At 41.5% G+C, this 18,786-nt stretch overlaps 1 protein-coding gene across 3 annotated transcripts in view; it reads left to right on the plus strand.

The window, feature by feature from the left end:
• The window catches only part of ZNF512B (zinc finger protein 512B), a 264,244-nt gene extending 246,680 nt beyond the window's left edge, over nucleotides 1-17,564 (plus strand). For 2 of the 3 annotated variants that reach the window (XM_086949746.1, XM_086949747.1), the window contains 3 exons: nucleotides 620-682; nucleotides 11,598-11,696; nucleotides 11,964-17,564. In XM_086949746.1, the coding sequence (XP_086805872.1) occupies nucleotides 620-682; nucleotides 11,598-11,696; nucleotides 11,964-12,272 (471 nt within the window). In that variant the 3' untranslated portion in view covers nucleotides 12,273-17,564. The remainder of the gene's footprint in view (nucleotides 1-619; nucleotides 683-11,597; nucleotides 11,697-11,963) is intronic. The other variant, XM_086949748.1, reaches the window with a different exon arrangement.
• The last annotated feature ends 1,222 nt before the right edge of the window (nucleotides 17,565-18,786 follow it).

Raw genomic sequence — 18,786 nt, forward strand, 5'->3', positions numbered from 1 at the left:
GAGAATGCCACAGTTTAGGTCCAAGGTAGGAAAACGAGTGGCCTCTCAGCCGGACTCTGGGAACAGAATAAAGAAATAGGCTGACTGATCTCAACTAACGAATGGGTACGTAAGGTTTGACCAGGCTTTGTATATAAGGAGGTGCTAAGCCATGCTTAGCTCGAAACATGTAACATGAAGCCTTAAACTCGATGCGCTTGTTCACCTTGAGCCAGTGGAGTTGACAAAGTAAAGGTGAGACAGAGGCGTGTCAAGCCAACCGAAAAAGAAGGCGGGCAGCCGCATTTTTAATAAGCTGTAAACGGTGGACACAGGCTTTATCAGTGCCCCAGGTACAATACATTGCCATAGTCAAGTCTGGAAATCACCAATGCCTGCATAACGGTTCTCTGGGCTGCAGGTGGAATTAACCAAAGGACTTATTTAGCCACTTAAGAACCGCTAAGCAAGTTGCGGTGATTCCAGACCTCCATGCCTAGTGAAAATCCCATATCCATTTCCGCCAGTGAGGACCATATACGGCGAAATGCCTGTACCACATACTGGTAATGCTTTTACCCTCTTTCGCAGTGCGTAGTTTTACCTTACACCCAGTAACACTGTCTTCTTTTACTTACAGTGCTGCCAGGCGGTTTATTCCAGTGTGTCTGGTCTGAAGGCTCATCTTGCCAGCTGCAATAAGGTACTCTATTGCATTACTAGTATACAAGATAAAACGATCAAGATTTGTAAAAATTAGAATGTTGTAAAAACCTGTGTGGAAATGCAGCTGTCTCTCAGGCACACAGATAACAGCTACAGTAGCAGCGCGTTTTCTTCAATCCAATCCATCACTACACGCTCCCTTCACACAAACAGATTAAAGCATCACAGGCCTTTTCTGCGCAATCTTCCTCATTCACAGAGAAGCTAAAGTACCTTGAGTCACAGTGCAAGGTTATCTCATGCCCTGGCAAAATCACCAGTGACAGCAGTGCACGCGTGCACGCGTTCGTCAGGTTCACAAAGCATGTACATCACAGAAAGCATCCATCCAAGTGTCTACAGCAGGGCAAGCTTCATAGGCGCATGTGTGCCCACTCGTACTAGGTATATGACATCACTAACCGTGGAAGCATCTCACATATGGCGTGTATAGCATAGATCGTAACTGTGCAAAGCTTCCACATATGTACATTAACGCACCAGTAAATGTTCCCGGCTCTGTGCTGAACTATTACGGGAACGTAATGGTAGATAGCAGCAAAGTAACATGAGGGAATATTAACATCAGTGTTACCTCTCAGAGAATTTTGGACCATCAGTTGCAGAGCAAAGCGCTCAGGACCGTGTCTACAGATTGTCAATGGAAGCTGAGCTCACTGTTATCAGGGACCCAAATTGTGGATACATTTTTGATGAGTGCAAGGACTGAAGGATATCGAAAGGTTTGCACTGGTCTTTGCCAGCATTAAGTGTATTATCGACAGGGGAAACTTTTCAACTTAGAGAAGAGAAAATATGGGGATTTTCAATTAACAGATAGAACTTTGCTGTCTATTACAACAGAAAAGTTCATAGACCCTGAGAATTGTACTCCATGTTTTACAGAAATGTTCTTGAACACTCCTTTACTCTCTGGTTTTAACTGGTTGTCTCTTTACCTTGTGGTGTAATCGCTGTACCAGCCTAAGTTTTCAGTAAAGAGAAGCAAGAGTAGTTCACCATGGCAAACTGCATGATGTGCACCACATTGCCCCCTTTCTCTTTCCTGCCATTCGTAATAATTTTATGTCACACAGTCTCTGAAGTTGTATAACCAATGTACGTTCACTCTTTCCGACATCCGTGAGCTATTATTCCACTCTGACACAAGTGGATGAATAATGGCCCATTTGTGAATATTTCAAATATACCCCTTTCAATAAAATGTTATGAATGTCCTATGCTGAATGCATTGAGAAAGTCCCCTTTTAAACCTTCGAGGTCTTTCCTACTGCCCAAGTGTGATCTTGCTGAGCATCTTCCTTTGTCAAGCCATTTTTTCACTCACAGCTCACCCCGTTATATACTGCCCTTTTCTGTGCCTTTGAACAGCCCTTCCGAGCCAGAAAAAAACTATGAATGAAACATTCTGGACTCTTGGAGCAATTTCCTTCCCTAGTCCTGGGCTTGTTTTAGTGACCTTGCCCATCTGAAATTATTTCATATGATTCCTAGCAGTACCCTAGTCAGATCCTCCCACTGTTGACTGTGCAAGGTTTCTGCAGGTGTCCAGAGTCTTGTCAGAGGTGTTTGCGTGTTTGCTTGGGCTCAACTAACTTACACTGTAAGAAGAAGCACTATCCCACCTCAGGTAAGCTTTATTCAAGAGGTATGCCAAGGAGTGAGGAACCTGTTGGACAGTTCCTACGATAGTGTGACTAAATAACACTGTACTCAGTTTATGAGCAGCTATGATACCCATCTCGACTGGGACCACTGATCTGGCCTTAAGAATTTCCGTATATACACCTGTATAAAGGACTTCTATCTTATTCCCAAACCCCTTTGAAACTACCCCTTGTAAAAAATATAAAATGTAGTGCTTAACCCAGGTGTTACTTTCAAACACAGGAGTGAAATGCCGACGCAGATGATATCATAGGGGAGAACCGCCTGCAGCTCCCTTCTTCTCATCCAAGGAGAAGCAAATGGGGGAAAAATAAAAAGATGGGATTACTGCAAAACATTTAGAAATAAAATAATTGCAAGGAATGAAAATGATGGTGAAGAGCCAACATAAACAAAAGTAAGGCGTGTTATATTGAAGAGAGGGAAAATGAGCACACAAAAAAAGAGACGTCAACGCAGAGAATAAATAGAGTAATTGGTTCAAAAGAAAGAAGTTGTGCATAAGGACGGGGGGCCAAGCAAGATGGGCAGAGAGTGTATGCAATAGAGAGGGCATAGGAGGGGGATGAACATGTGCATGAGGGGCAGATGCAAGAGGGACATGAGACAATAATAGAGACAAGAAATTTGAAGGTGAATAAGAATGAATAGAAAAGGGACAGAAGAAGAGAGCAGGAGGAAAATTGAAAGAACAGTTCTAATCAGGGAGAGACGGCTTGCAGCAGTAAGAGAATGAGGAGTACAAAAAAACATAGACCACAGTATCAGAGAACTACAGATGAAAAGAGAATGAAAGGGGATCAGACATCGGAGTGAACACCATCACCACTCTTAAGTATTTTTCTAAAATGTGAAATGTTACTGCCAATGTCCTAGGATAAAAATGTGTTGCAGAGTCATAGGGAACAGTTAACTGTGTCAGTAGAAAAGGAAAGTCTTTATTGTGTAGTTAATTAAAACCATTACAATTTTAGCATAAAATACTTCAAATGTGACAACATTCTAATTTACGCGTTGAATTGTGCAAAATTGCAAGTTCGTTCGATCTTCTTAAAATTAGGTTTTAAACATGTTGCATCTATATTCCCATTTTTTTTAGATTTGTGCTTAGAAATGAAATTATTTATTAGTAGGAATCATTTTAACAGTGGTAAGGGAAATTCTTTGGTCCAGGAATTTCCCTTACCACTGTTAAAATTATCCCTACTAATAAATAATTTCATTAATTGTATTTTATTTTTTATTTTTTTTATTTAAAATTTCACAGCTACAGCACACATAAATCCATTACATTTCATGAAACATAAATTAACATACAAAAAAGTATACATGGACACATAGAGAATAACTAAATAAAGCAGCATGAATCATCTTAATTAATTAATTACAATACACAAGCAACGGGAGGGGAAAAGACCCAACAAAGGGTAGGAAAAATCTAAAGAAAGAAAGATACTTCCTATCACTCAGTATCCACTCAATTCAATCCTTTTCACAGATATTAAGCCTTGTAATAATCACGAAAAGCTCCCCAAATTTTTAAACCCAGTTGTCACTTCCTAGAACCCTTAACAGAAAACAGCCCCCATTCCAGCTTATATAGGTTATACATTTTTGCTCGCCATTGTTGAAATACAGGTGGATTTTCCTGTAGCCATTCAGTTGCTATACACAAACTGGCTACCGTCATAGAGAAAAAAACAAAATATCGATACTGATATAATGAGCTGTTTGTAGAAGTTTTCCCCAATAACATCATGGCGGGAGTGATAACTAAAGGCATGTTAATAACCAATGCCAGAAACTTTTCTATGTCTGCAATAAAACTATGCAGTTTGACACAACCATAAAAGATATGTAAACTATCCGTGTCATCCTCCCCGCAACAGAAACATTTTCCATCATACCCACCCCTCCCATTTTGCCATTCGTGCCGGGATGTAGTATAGACAAAATAAGGTCTTAAAAAATTATGCTTTTAAGTTTGCAGACATTAATGATTCTGTAGCCAATGTAATCGTGTCTTCAACTTCGATTTCAGCATCCCCTATAGCAGTAACCCATTTCAGCCTGACTTTATCAAGATCATCTGGCCTACCCAAAAGCAGCATTTGATATAAAACTCCAATTCTAACCTGCCTTCTAATCCCTTCTACCACCGTATTTGATTGCATAACAACATTAGTACGAGCTAAAAAATCACAAATTTGTAAACATTTGAAAAAATAGGTTCTAGGTAAACAAAACTGAATCATTAATTCATCGAATGATTTACAAATCCTATTATCCCTGTACAGATCACCCAAATATCTAACCCCCTTCCTCTGCCAGTCTAAAGAAATACCATCTAAGAATATACCTGGTAACACCCTATAAGCTTTAAAAGGAGTATAATATGTGATCTTCCCCATTGCATTAGATTTGAAAATCCATTTCCATACTTTAAATGCGCTGATCAATACTTTAAAACGTTTACGTTTAAAGTAGCTTCTGTACAATTCAATAAATAAGCACTGCTTCGCAATTGGGCCTAATAAAATTTCAAAAATTGCAGGAGCAGTGGCAATACTAGCGACAGTGTCCCCCGTAATCATTACCCTCATTTTTAACAAAAAACATGTAACATAATAAAGAAAAAAATCGGGTACAGCCATACCCCCTCTTTCCAGAGGCAGAGTCATAAATTTCATTGCCCGTCTAAGTCTCCCTGGACTCCATATAAATTTACCACAAATTGATTGTAAATGCAATATTCTCTTTTTAGGTATTTCCAATGGTATTGACCAAAATATGTACAGAGCTTTTGGTAATACATTCATTTTAACAATATTACAGCGGCCAATAATAGAAAAATACAACCGTTCCCACCTATCCAGAGACGTTTTAATTTTAGAGACCAGGGTATTAGGTTTAACATCCACCAGCTCTGTCATTGATGCTCTGATTTGTATCCCTAAATACGTAACTTCTTTTACAACCCGATCATCCTGCCATACTAAAGTGTCCGAACATAAGATTTGCGTCTTCGATTCATTAAACTTATAGCCCTTATCCTCCCAAACTCTTTAGCCAGCCGCTCTATTTTTTTAATGGCAAGTGCAGGATTCTCTGTAGCTACCGCTAAATTATCCGCTTATGCGAAAACAGAAAAACAACAATCAAAAACTCGAAACATCGGAATAAATGCACTCTGTAGTAGTTGTTCAATAAAAGGGTTCATATATAAAGCAAACAAAAGAGGGGAGCAGGGGCATCCCTGTCGGGTACCCCGAGTTATACTCAAAGATTCAGAGAGCATTCCCATTGACGATATCTTAGCCTTAGGGGCTACGTATAGCGACTGTAGAGCTACAATACATTTCTGACCAAACCCCATTTTACCCATAAGCCGCCACATATAGTCCCACTGAACGCGATCAAACGCTTTCTCTGCGTCCAATAAAATAAGCGCTAGATCTCTTTTTTCAGACCCTGCAATATCAAATAGGGTTATTACTTTATTTACGTGATCCACCGTTCCTCTTTTCGGTATAAAACCATGTTGCTATTGAGAAACTAAGGGCGTTATAACTTTCGACAATCGGTTGGCCAAAATTTTAGAATAGATTTTATTATCACTATTCAACAATGATATTGGGCAGTAAGACCCTACCAAGTCTGAGGCTTTACCCTTCTTACAGAATACCGCAATCGTGGCATCCGACCATGATTTAGGAGGATAACCCTCCTGTGCCAACTGCATTACTTTCAGCAACTCATCCTTGAAAATATTAAAACACTGCCTGTATACCTCCCCGGGAATTCTGTCTGGCCCTGCCGCCTTACCTAGCGCTAAACTTTTCACAGCGCTTTCAAATTCCAACATAGTGATCGGGGAGTCCAATTCTTCTAAATTAGAGGAGTCTAATTGTTTCAGACCCACTTCAAACAATCCTATCCAGTCACCTTCCCCCTCTGAACTACTCTGCTGCGTATACAACTCCGAATAAAACTGCTGAAAGATCTTAAGAATCTGATGAGGGTCAGAATGCGATACCCCGTTCACATCTCTCAGTGCCTGAATATTTCTGGCCGACTCCTTCATCTGCAATCGTACCGCCAGCCATTTCCCAATGGTTTCACCAAATTCGTGACTTTGCATCTTAGATATTAAATATCTTCTGGCGTTCTCTGTGCTCCAAAAACCCAGGACATTAGCACGCTCCTTTGCCACCTTATTCTCTAACTCAGGTATATCATTTGTGCATGTCACAATCCCCCTAGTTAGAGAGTTTTCTGCCTCAATCAGCAGTTCATAAAGCATTGCCAATTCTTTTTTAAGTTTCCTTTGTTGCCATAAACTAAAATATAATTTCATTTCTAAGCACAAATCAAAAAAAATGGGACTATACATCTAAAATCAGTAGACTAACAGACTATGTGCAAGTTAGTGCCTGATGGCAGGTGGCCTTCATTTCAATTATATGTACACCTGCACTGTGCCCTTTGTGGCTGCTGTGTGATTGAAGTTCATGTGCAAAAGTGCTGATTAATGTAACAAACTTAAGATAAGTGGCACAGTCTTAAAATTTGGGAATGGAGTATATTTCCATCTAATACAATGGAGTTGGATCTGTGTGCGAGTTATACTGAGTGACCGCTGTCTTCTTTTCTGAATATGTGCTTGCACTTTACATTGTAGGGTAGCTGCAAGGCCTGGCCATATAATCAGCACTATGTGTTCGATATTTGTAACAGTTTGCTGATTTGTTGCAAGAAATTGGCTGCCCTGCATGAAAGCTGTAGCGACTGGCTATTTAGTAATGCCATTACGGCGGGTCGACATGATCGAATCCGGAAAATGCTGTCTTCAGTTATTTTTGGCTGGGCAAATGCGCAAGAAGTGTAAAACTGATTCTTCCTAATGTTCAGAGAGTTGGCACAGACTGGTTGGCCATGTTCGTTTCCATATTGGGACTTGATCTTTTGAGCAAAAAGCTCCCAGTCGAATCAGAAGCAGCGAGTGCTGTGTAGTTGGAGATACGTGAAACCTGTGTCGGTAGTTCTCCAGGCTCAGTCTCCTCCGTAGATTCATAACCTGCAGAGCAATTCCCACCAGGTACCCTTACTGGAGAACGATTGTTAAAAAAAAGTTACATTTTCTTCTGCTGCACGGTGTCTTCCTCCGATTCGTAATTTTTAGAATAGATTCCAAAGCAGTACTGCATGCCTAATGGGAGAATGGAGATTTTCCCATATTGAATTGAAGTAAGTCAAACAAGTTGGTGAAGAAAGAGTTCAGGATGCAATATCAGACTTATCCCTAACTCCAGCAGGGAGATTAGATATGGGCTTTAAACCTCTAAGAAACATGAGTTGGTCCTGGCTAAATAGAATATTACTTAAACCTGTAGGAATAGAGAGGCTTCAGGGGCAATGGGGATGGCTCAGTAATCCAGGTGGCAACATGCGGAAGGAGGAGATGCTGTCAGTTTTGTAAAATTATGTCAAATGAGCTAGAACGGAAGTTGATGCCCTCTTGTCTAAAATATACCTCATGAGCAAGAAAGGGTGTGGAATAGCAATCAAGCTTTGCTACCTGAGCAGAGACTACATAATATTTCAAGTCTAGATTTCACTTATTCCTGCTAGGTCTGAGAAGGCTAGTTTTGAGCAGGGCTTCTCCCTCCAAATCCCGCCCCAGAATCCTGCATACTTCTGAAGGCGGGTGAGCTTTAGTCAGGCCGGCATGAGCCTGGACATAACTCAGATCCTGCACATGCAAAACTGAGGGACAAACTGCTTTAGATTACTGCCCTGGTAGCACAAGAGCAAATGGGCCTGCTGGGTGTTACACTTCTATCATTATCCCTCCATGCCGCCAAGTACTTTTCTTTAGATCCCAGAGACCATTAGTCTTTCTAGTTCACAAGAAGTAGCACCCTACTGCCCCTCTAGAACCTTCTCTCAAAACCTTCAATTTCATTGTTAATATTACCATACATTAATATTTCAGGATAGAAAAGGCACAATGTGGTGAAATGAGACTTACTCAGCTTTTGTTGTTGCAGCTAGGATTTTGTTAATTTAACATCTTAAACGGCTGTCTGTAAGAAAGAAAGAAAGGAGCATGTTTCCTTTATATATGTAGCTTATATGTTTAAAATAAAAAAGAGATATTCTTTTATGAACAGTGTTCTAGGATGTGTCACATTGTTCTATGACACAATATTTAAAAAATTGCTGACATAAATATTGTGGCCTAAATATCATTTTCAAAGATATTCCTCCTTTGGATATAGATTTTTTTCCTACTAATGCTAGTGAGGCGATATTGTAGTAAATGAGGTTTGGGGCCTAGTTTTGTTGCCAGATGATATAAAGGGCACTGTATTCTGGTACCAGTACCTTCACACAGGAAGAAATATTTAGTGTTTATTCATTTATTGAACATTCACATGAGGGTGCACTTAGTATAAACGTAAAGACCTTTTCTGATATTTGTTCTTTTATTATCCAGTATTGGGGTATCTTCCATAGATTCATATGCTTGAATTATTTCCTGTCAAAGTTGGAGTTCCGCGGTACCATAATCAAGCAGTAATAAAAAGAAACTTATCATAGGCTAGAATGCCCCTTCGTCGACAGCGAAGACCACTGCAATAATCATCATTGACGCTCCTATCTCATCGGCGAAGATCCAAGCGACTACCAAGTTCCTGTTGACGCCCTCGTTGTCAACAGTCTACTCGACGTCAATGCCATTGACGCTGTTTCTGACAACTACCCTGTCAACGATGTCACCGTCAGCGGTCGTCCCGTCTGCAGTGGTTCCGTCGACGACATCAATTTCCGACAACCCCCATCTATTACCATAAAGATCTCCAGAATCAGATGATGACGGTGGCCTCTTTAGCACAGCTCACAGTCCTTCAGAGCTCAAAGTCAAATGCCAGGAGGAAGATGATGACCTTGAGCATGAAGGTCAATATTTTCAGCTGTGCTATCCTCTACGGTCTAGGTATTATCAGCAAAGAGAATGCTATTCTGACCCTCCTCCTAGGTGAAACACTTCACATCTCCCTGCTTCTTTGGTGCAGGATCTCTAGGCCATGCTCTCTGATTATAGAGCCTCCTAAAGAGCGACATGTTCAGCTGCCACCGCCTGCTACACCTCTGGTAGCGCCACGCCTTCCCCGCCAGCTACTCCGATTATGACGCCTACATCCCATGCCGCATTACTGCCAAGGGAGGACCCTCCCTCCTCGGATGAAGGGGGGAAACAGGGAGAAATTCCGGATGTTCCATCACCTCATGATGAATGGGATAACTATGTGGTTCCAACTCCATTCCCACCTCCACCTCAGCAGATCGACTTACCTTCTGAAGATATGGATTACAGTCCTTATAAGATGCAAAGAGGGGCTAAAGGCGACCTCTTTTCGTTCCGGTGGTCCAGTCTAAGATACTAGGTATGGCTTTTGATGGTGAAACACTATTTGGCAAGCACATAAACAACGCTCTCCTTGCCATTAAGACGGACACTTGTACTGCAAAGTCCTTAGGCACGCTCCAATATCGCAAAGGGCCTTTCAGAGGAGCGCATGTCCGTGGGTTCTCCTCATACAAGGGCGGATAGCAACGCTCACGAAAATACCATTCATACCAGCCTCAATACAGAACAGGGTACCAGCAACAATCGTACTGGCAATCTTCTACAGCTAGTTGCTCCAAAAAGGGGCCTCATAGATGACCTCTCACTCAGAGCAGTGAAGCAGGTCGCAAACAGTGACCTTCTCCAGGTACCAGCTGTGACATCCACTTATCCTGTTGGTGGGAAGATATGCCATTGCCTCCCTCACTGGCAGACCATCACCTCAGACACGTTTGTATTAGACCTCGTCACCTACGCCCATATCCTTGAGTTTATACAAAGACCACCACCCACTCTGTCAAAGGGAGTACCACCCTCATCTTCACTAACTACAAAAAAAAACTCTCCTAATGCTATCAAAAGGGGCACTAGAGAAGGTTCCAGCAACACAGAAAGAAAAGGATTCTACTCCTGTTTTTTCTTCATTCGCAAGAAATCAGGGGAGTGGAGACCGATCCTAGATCCCTGGAAACTCAACAAATTCCTCTGTAAACAAAGTTTTGGATGATAACTCTCTACGACATCTTTCTTTGCCTCAACAATGGAGAGTTTATGACATCCCTCGACCTGAAAGATGCGTACTTCCATATCCCCATCCACCCCAACCATTGCACATATCTTCGCTTCACGGTGGCTGGTACCCATTACTGATTCAAAGTCCTATCCTTCGGTCTAAAGAATGCACTTTTCATATTCACCAATGCTGGCCCGGCCCCACCGCCCGACCCGATGTTACCTGCACGGACCGCGGCTGCTCTTGAGAAAAACGTTAAAGCCCATTCGATGAGAGCACTATCCACTTCAGCTGCTCTGTTCTCAGGCATTCCCCTGGAGAAGATTTGTTGTGCTGCCATGTAGAAGAGCACTCGCACGTTCACACAGCACTACTGTCTGGAATCAACGCAGTGTACTGATGCAGCCATGGGACAGGCGGTATTAGGACATCTATTCTAATAATGTCTTCCTCTTTAAGTAGAGGTGTCTTGTCTATTTATATTCTAAAGTTAATTATTTTTAAATTGTATATATATGTATACCTCTCATTATGCATGATACCAATGTTTGCATGTTTACATATGCACATAAACTATGTTTATCTGTACATTCTGTTAATTAATGCATTACTTGTAAATTTATATTAATGTAAATCCACTAAGGGTACTTTCATTTATTTTGATACTGCTGCTATTCTGATTCATGCATGTAAATCTATTAAAGATACCCATATTGGATAACCGCAGTTACAGGTAAGTAACTTATCTTCTTCTGTTTCCTTGAGTCACTTCCCATCTCAGTGTCTTCAAATATCGGATTGTATCTCGTAGTCCCTTGTTGCTCGGTTCCCATAACATCCAATTAGTATTGCGCAAAGTGGAACCAATCTCTACTGGTGAAAAAAGCCAGCACAGTAAGTAACCCTTTTAGGGACTTAATCACCTCTGTGCAAGAAAAGAGATAGGATGGTCTGAGGCAAACTAAATCGTTATTAAAACCGTTCATATAATATGTCATTACATTGCCTCTATATTCAAGTACACAGTCCGCTTTGTTGATTAACATCTGCGCTTATTCAAATGTATTCTTCTCACAGGGGGAACTCTCGATTGGGAAATATCGGTGCCTCTTATGTTTCAAAGAATTTAGTTCAGAAAGTGGAGTAAAGTATCATATACTGAAGACCCACTCTCAGGTGAGAAGTCCAGTTGTCCATTCTTAAAATGTTCATCTTTATACAAAACCATGGGATTGTTTTATTGCAGTGCAGAGTGGGCTTGCCATTGAGATGCAAGTGTTGCCTATCCAGAAGAAGGGTGTGTTTGCCATGTCCATTCTTAAAACACTCATAGTAACGCCGACTCATGAAGTCGAGGGTGGTTGTCAGTCCTACCCTGAACCTGGCATGCTTGGAATACGATGAAGGATCCTTATTTAGAAGTATTTATTTCTTCTTTTACAGAATTGGTTTCGAACATCCATAGGAGCTGTGTCCACAAAGAAGTACCAAGAACCTGCCTCCAAAATTAGAGAGAGACAGATAAGCACACCAGGGAAAAAGCGTGGGAGGAAGCCCAAGCAGAGGCTCCTGGTAACCTTTCCAGCCCAAGGAAAAGGAAGCGTTGCAGCAAAGACTAACCCTCATCATAGGAACAGCAATGCCACAAGCTGGGAAGGAAGCAACATTCGCAGCTCTGAGGGCAGGGAGAAGGTCAACATGCCTTTTGGCATCAGAAGAGGGTTGGGGACCAGCAAGCTGCCAGAAAAATGATTGTTGTAAAGGACTGTTATGATTCTTAGTTTACAAATGCTCCGGTTCCTTAAGAGGGACAGCGCAGTCCTGTCGAATCCTGCACCATCCTCTCCCGTATTCTCGTATTATTCTTTTATACTACAGGACCGAAGTAAGAACCTCTGTAGAGTTAAATAATGTCCAAGCACAAAATGCCGATGATATGCACTTATCATGCACTCAGACTACAAGCTACACAGCTATACATGTAGAATACAAATACTACATGTGCAGACAACGTATACACGGTACCTACACAACTAATACAGAAATGCGCACTCTAGCCATATGTCTATATATTCATACTATTCAGACTTGCGTGTAATGCGCACACATACTTTTGTGAATATTTAGACAACCCATGAGCGAGACACAGAGGACTGCGATGTGAGAGATGGAGGCATTGCTAAAATGGACAGAACACTGCAGTAGGAAATAATGTGCCCTGGCAAAGGAAGTGGGAGGTCATAGGGCACAGAGGGGAATGGCAAGAAGCGTTGTCCCATCAGGCCCAGGAGCATAATGAGCCTATAAGGTTATTAATATATTCCCCAGTCCCCAATCTCATGTGTTGTTACAATGTCTTCAAATTTGAATGAGATGGCCAAGCTGTCTTAAAGAGAAGTCTACCTGTGACTCCATGGTCAGGGTGAGACATTAAACCTAGAGTTTTTTTGTGTTTCTAAATATTATTTTGCACCTCATTTGTTGAATGCCACATGAAGTTTGTGAACTATACATTCCTTGTCCAGGAAAGGTTACATACATACACCTTCATTCCAGGACTACCTTTGCTACTTGCCCTACTACCACTTTGAAAAAGTTCTTTAGCTGAACCATCTAAAGGGAGTCTTACCTTTATCGCAAAACCTATTGCTCTAGAGTAGCAGATTGGAAAATGGCAATACATGGCCCTTCGTGCTTGAGCCATATGAGCCACAGTTCTGTAATTGCACTTTTGTGAAGCATGTTGCAAAGCCCCCTTGAAGGCTACGGGTCATGTGACTCTTGTTAGGCAATGCATCCTTTACATGGGACTTTTTTAGTGGACATCGCTGCTGCCTCACTTGCCGGATTCATATATGAACATCTAGTCACTAGGTTGAATAATCTAAACGTATAGGTTGACATGTAACCCTGCCTTCCTCTTTTCCCATTTCACCCCTGTAGAATGAACGTTGGGTTACAGGTGGATTCTTGAGTTGGACCCGCATACGTAATACAAACAGTTCACTTGTAAGCAGGATGAGCATCCTCAGTCCACCGTTGTTCCCCTTCTTGGTGTGTAATGTGGAGAACACTAACTATCTTGAACATCCAGTTCTGGTCTTTCTCATTTAGGCCAGCCTGATACTGCTCAGGGGGAGGCTTCAGCCTTGAGGTTGCTCTGGCAGCTCATGGCACTCTGCCGGCTTTCCTCAGGTTTGGAGCAGCAGTGTTGTACTAACGTATTATCACCTTCTACAACTGCAATTCTGGCTTCAAAGAACCATTGCTGCAGGTAAGTATATTTCTCTTCCTTGTCCTTGACAACCTCCATAATCCCAGGAAGATTTTAGGAATGGAATAAAACTGAAATAAATAGCTCAAAGCTCCATGTAAGTGTTGCTCTTTATTAGTAAGAGCGCTGGTTAGACAGGTAGAGCTGAAGATTAACTTTCTTAGCAAGTGAGGTATATTTCAATGTGGAAAGACTGCTCATCTCCTTCTAGTAGTGGGGCTCTAACCACATCATCTCACCTTTTACAAAACTGCAGTTTTTGTCCCCATGACAACCTTTCACTCTAGTATCATCTCTGAAATATTAGTGAGGAGTTAGACGCCTATTCTTAGTTTCAATGTGACCAAGAGCCTTTGCAAACACTTGGGATGATGTTGCCAGTTACAGATGGCCATGACATGTCAGTTCTCAAAATTCACAACTTCTCCTCTGCATCCTAGAGTTGACCATGAATACCTCTTTTGTAAATTGGTTGGGCCATAGGGGTATTCATTTCCTTTTGAGAGAGGGTAGCCAACCCTTTTCACTTCTAAGCCCATACTGTTTTATGCAGGATCGAGCAATAGATTCAACAGCACCCTTTTTCTTTTAAGTCATAACTGATGATTCAGAGGCATACAATTATCCCAAGAGCAGCTTGGTATTTACCTCTAGCTAGAGTACTGAAAATTAGATGAAATGTATTGACTGTTGTTCAAGACGAAATTTTAAGAAATGCATTGGCTGTTGGTCAGCTCCAAATTGTAAATTACTCTCAGTAATAAGATGCCCTGTGTGCCAGGTAGAGGAACCATCCACTTGTTACCATCTTATTTGGCTGCGTCTCCCTTTATGGTAAATGAAATATCACTGAAATCTTCAACAGGTACTATTGTATTTCAGACACTCTGAACCTGATTTATGATTCAATCTACACTCAGCCAACATAACTGCACTACATTCTCTTTTTTCTCCTGGACGCAGATGGACTATAGATTGATGAAAGCAATAATTAACTTCAGATTACACTGTGCTAGATCCTTTTAACAGAGTCTGCCACAAAAATGGAAACAAGACTAGGCTTGTATACCTTCAGGATGTGGTTACAATATCAAACTAGGGTCAAAGCGTTGCACTGCCTTTACAAGTCTACTGCCTGCTGATTGGCATATCTACTCTTCAATCGGAAGCACTTTGAACGAAACCCATCAATGGCAATTCTCTACTTATAATGTGGTATTTCCCTACACTCAAACTCCTATCTTAGTGTCAAGAGCCATCTTAAAGACTTCTGCCACGAATCTGATATCACCAAGGCCTAGTTCCAAGCCCTGGAATGTTTTCTCCATCTGATGGTTCAGAAAAAATATGTTGAATGTTGGAAGTCGCCTAAAGGTGCTTGCTTAAGGGTGGTACTTCCAAACCTCTCCCTTTCTTTCTAAAGTGCTCCAAATAACTCCGCATACAGAACATTCAGCCTACACACATCTTCCCATTTCCTAAAGTAGTGCTGCAGTTTACAGTGCACCGTGTGCTGCTTGGCTATCCCTCCTGAGTAATACAGGGACTCAGTTTTACAGGCATACTAAGTATTGCTGTATTTAACTGTTTACAAGCCCCTCAAGACAAGATCAATTTGTTTACTGCTGTGGGATCCCTGCATTGAAATGCTAGTCTTTGGTTCAAGTTGGAAATGTTTAGGTCCCTGAAGTTATGTGCAGATAACTGTTGTCACCAGTTATCTATAAGGATATGATAGTTCTTACTCAACACAAGAAACAGTAGAGCAGGCAATCATTTTAAAATACTTTTGTGAAAGAAACATTCCCTAACCCTGAAAGAGCTGTTTAGAATTGAGATGGTACAACCACTGTGACTGTCTGTGTGCTTTCAGTGCTACAGCAGGCCTGTTCTTGATTGATGAATGCAACTAGGGTACTTCAGCAACTAAAGTGTGAGAATTTGATGGCTTCCATATGCTCCACAAACTTAAGTACTCGTTCATAGGTGTAGCTAGAAACAACAATGTTGTCTGCCTTTCAAGCGTGTGGAGGATTGCTTGTTTGGCTCTCGCTGACTTTGAAACTGATACTTGCATTGTGAAAATAGGGTGTGGCGTTTCTGGCCAGGACAGCACTCGATGTTGGTGCAAAGTTTGTCTCGCTTAGCTTCTGTTCACTTCTGGAACTGAGGCAGGTGTAACCATTGAGCCGTCCAGCTTTCTGTGTTTGTGAAAATAGCCAGGTGGAAATGTACCGTCCGGTTGCTGAAAACGAGACCTATGTAGAAACCCTGGTGGCTTGAAATCAATCGGGGATGTTACAAGCCTTTCACCGCTGGGTACAGAGGTCTATGGCAAACCTAGGCAGTGAGTCCTGTGCATATTTATGTCCTCTGCATTTGGGCATTCAAGCCACGGCCATTTAACTACCAGTAAAAAGTGAACCTTGCCCATCTAGAGAATTCATTGGCCAGGCTAAGAAACATTAGAGTTGGTAGAGTCAGTTCCTGTCTCTCTTTGGTTCCCGCTATACTTTGATCTTTGAAGAAAAATAGATTTTATCGCAAAATTGTTCCATTTCCCATAGAAATGTGGAAATCTGAGCAGGTAGGTGTTGGCAATAGAGGTAACATTTGTTCCCAGATTTGACTACTTTTTCCTCTCCAGAACAGGCGGAAAATCTCCAACAAGCATCAAATACATACTGTCTTTATCGAAAAAAGGAGAAATGTAAATATTGGGCTGCCGAGAACTGACATTGGTAAAGTCGGGCGTTTGGCAAATTTGAGCCATCTGTCATTCTGTGCTAATGAAAATGAGGATTGTACAAAATTGGGCTGTCCAAGTTTCGACGCTGGTAGTAATGCCCTAAGGCATGAATGTAAGCTACTTCAGTTCAGATACTGGCAAAAATGGGTATTAGGAAACGTTCAGCAGTCTAGCTATGGACTTTTGCAAAATCGACCAGTTCTGTGGCTTTAGTATTTAAAATATTCTTGAAAATAGTGAAAATGGCGCAAATGCTAGGGAATGAAGGACATGAGTAAAAGCTATTGACCACTCAGCTTCGACATTTGTGAAAACAAGGCAGCTGCACACACTTTCAATGCTGATGAAAATGGAACTGGTGCAAATATATAGATACTCATCTTTCGTCCATTGTTAAAATAGGGCAGTTGCACATGTTAGGCAGTTCGGTTGTCAAGGTTAGTTAATTGGGACAGGTGCACATGTTGACTAATTGAGTTTTCAATTTTGGTTAAAACGTGTTAGGTGAACAGTTTGGGTACCTCACTTTGATATTATTAATCAAATATGCTGGGGCACACAATGTGTAGGCCAGCTTTTGCTTTCAGTGAAAATGGACCAAGTTTAATTTTAGGGCCAGCAAGCTTCCAACAGTAATACACATGTAGAAGGTGTAATAGTTCAGCTGTCTTGCTATTGAAACCTGTGAAAATGTGTCTGGTCCAAGCACCAGGCTTTCCCTGCCTTCTTTTGTGAGTTCTTGGGTTTGGTGGAACAAGCCCTTGCAGAGCCAGGTTCTACCTGTTTAAGGATTCATCTTTAGTCATAGATTTATAACAATGAAATAAGTATTGGCGCATAAGCTACTTTTATACAGACTTTCTGCCCTGAAGTTAACAATACATTTCTTCAAACTGATGTATGTAGGTCATCTAAGGCCTATTAATAACAGGCTCACTAAATACTTAGACGGGATTAATCTATGTACTGTATGTATCAAAACATATTGTAACAAATAAATGTTTATTGATTTGTTTTGTAACTATTTGGTGTCTGCATTTGTTTCTTAATGACATGTTACTGCTGCTGGCTTTAGCTTGTCACACCATTTCAATTGGCAAGTTTATTCAAAGCAGCAGTTATTCATCGCCCTTCCTAATAACTCTTAAGTGATTCGTTTTGAAGTGGAATGGTCTCCTGAAATGATAATTTGCTTCTGACTGTAGGGAAGTGGAGTATTATGTGGTGTGGGGGTTAGACCTCAGCATGTAATACCATCACAATAGCCCTAAGATGGTCCTTGGTTTCACACTAATAAATCCTCAGCTCAGTCCTGGTAGTATGGCAAAGAGCAGTCAGGCTGTACTAGAGGAACATGCGTTAAACATTTCAAAGTACCAACGTGGACGATAGGTAATTGACCCGACCCGAGAGAAATCTGACACCATTTGATAAAAATAGAGTATCTTTTATTAATTTAGACATCAAAACGAATAGAAGAGCATACATATAACCATAGTTATAGGTTTTTGAAGCAATAAAAGATCAGTCAAAAATAGCACAGTCAAAATGTAACATTGTGTTTAATGGGAAAAATCATTAGTGACAATCAGTCACTTGCAGGTTGGGTTGCGTGGTACTCTTGCAGGGTAGGGGTGATGAAGTTCCAGGGCCAAGCCACAACACTCAGTTAAATTTTACCTGGCCCATGGACCCCGTGTCCAGCGTTGTCCCGACTGTCCATGGGGCTTAACTGAAGCCACAGAAGAGCTACTGTTACCACTGAGACAATGCTGCGGGCGAAAAAAGATGCAAAAAGACAACGGTGAGGTTGCTGATGTCGGATGGAATTCCCTCTTAATGCAGTGTCTGGTAAAGGGGCCAGTTGCCGGACTGGCGACCAACAAACGGCAGCGGTAGGCAGTGTTGAAAGTAACTTCGGCGTCCGGCGGCACAGGGGAACACTGTAACTTCCTGGAAGGCAGGACTACATTTCCCACAATGCACTAGATCATCTGGATCTGCGTGATCCTAAGGAGGGCCCTATGGCCAGCGATTCTTCGGATCTGCAGCGTTGTTTTACCCGCAGTTTGCATTGAACTAGTGCCACTAATCTAGGGGAGTCTGAAGGTGCTTTAGGCTTCGACAGTAGTCTCTAAGGCTGGGGGAACCGAGACAGACTATGAGGAGTCTCGATCATGAAGTTCCAAGAGCGTTGCCACAGATGAGGGATATTCCTCTTGTTTTGGGCAAGTCTTGTCGCT

The sequence above is a fragment of the Lissotriton vulgaris genome, unplaced genomic scaffold (assembly GCF_964263255.1).
Source record: "Lissotriton vulgaris unplaced genomic scaffold, aLisVul1.2 SCAFFOLD_722, whole genome shotgun sequence".
Taxonomy (NCBI): Eukaryota; Metazoa; Chordata; class Amphibia; order Caudata; family Salamandridae; genus Lissotriton; species Lissotriton vulgaris.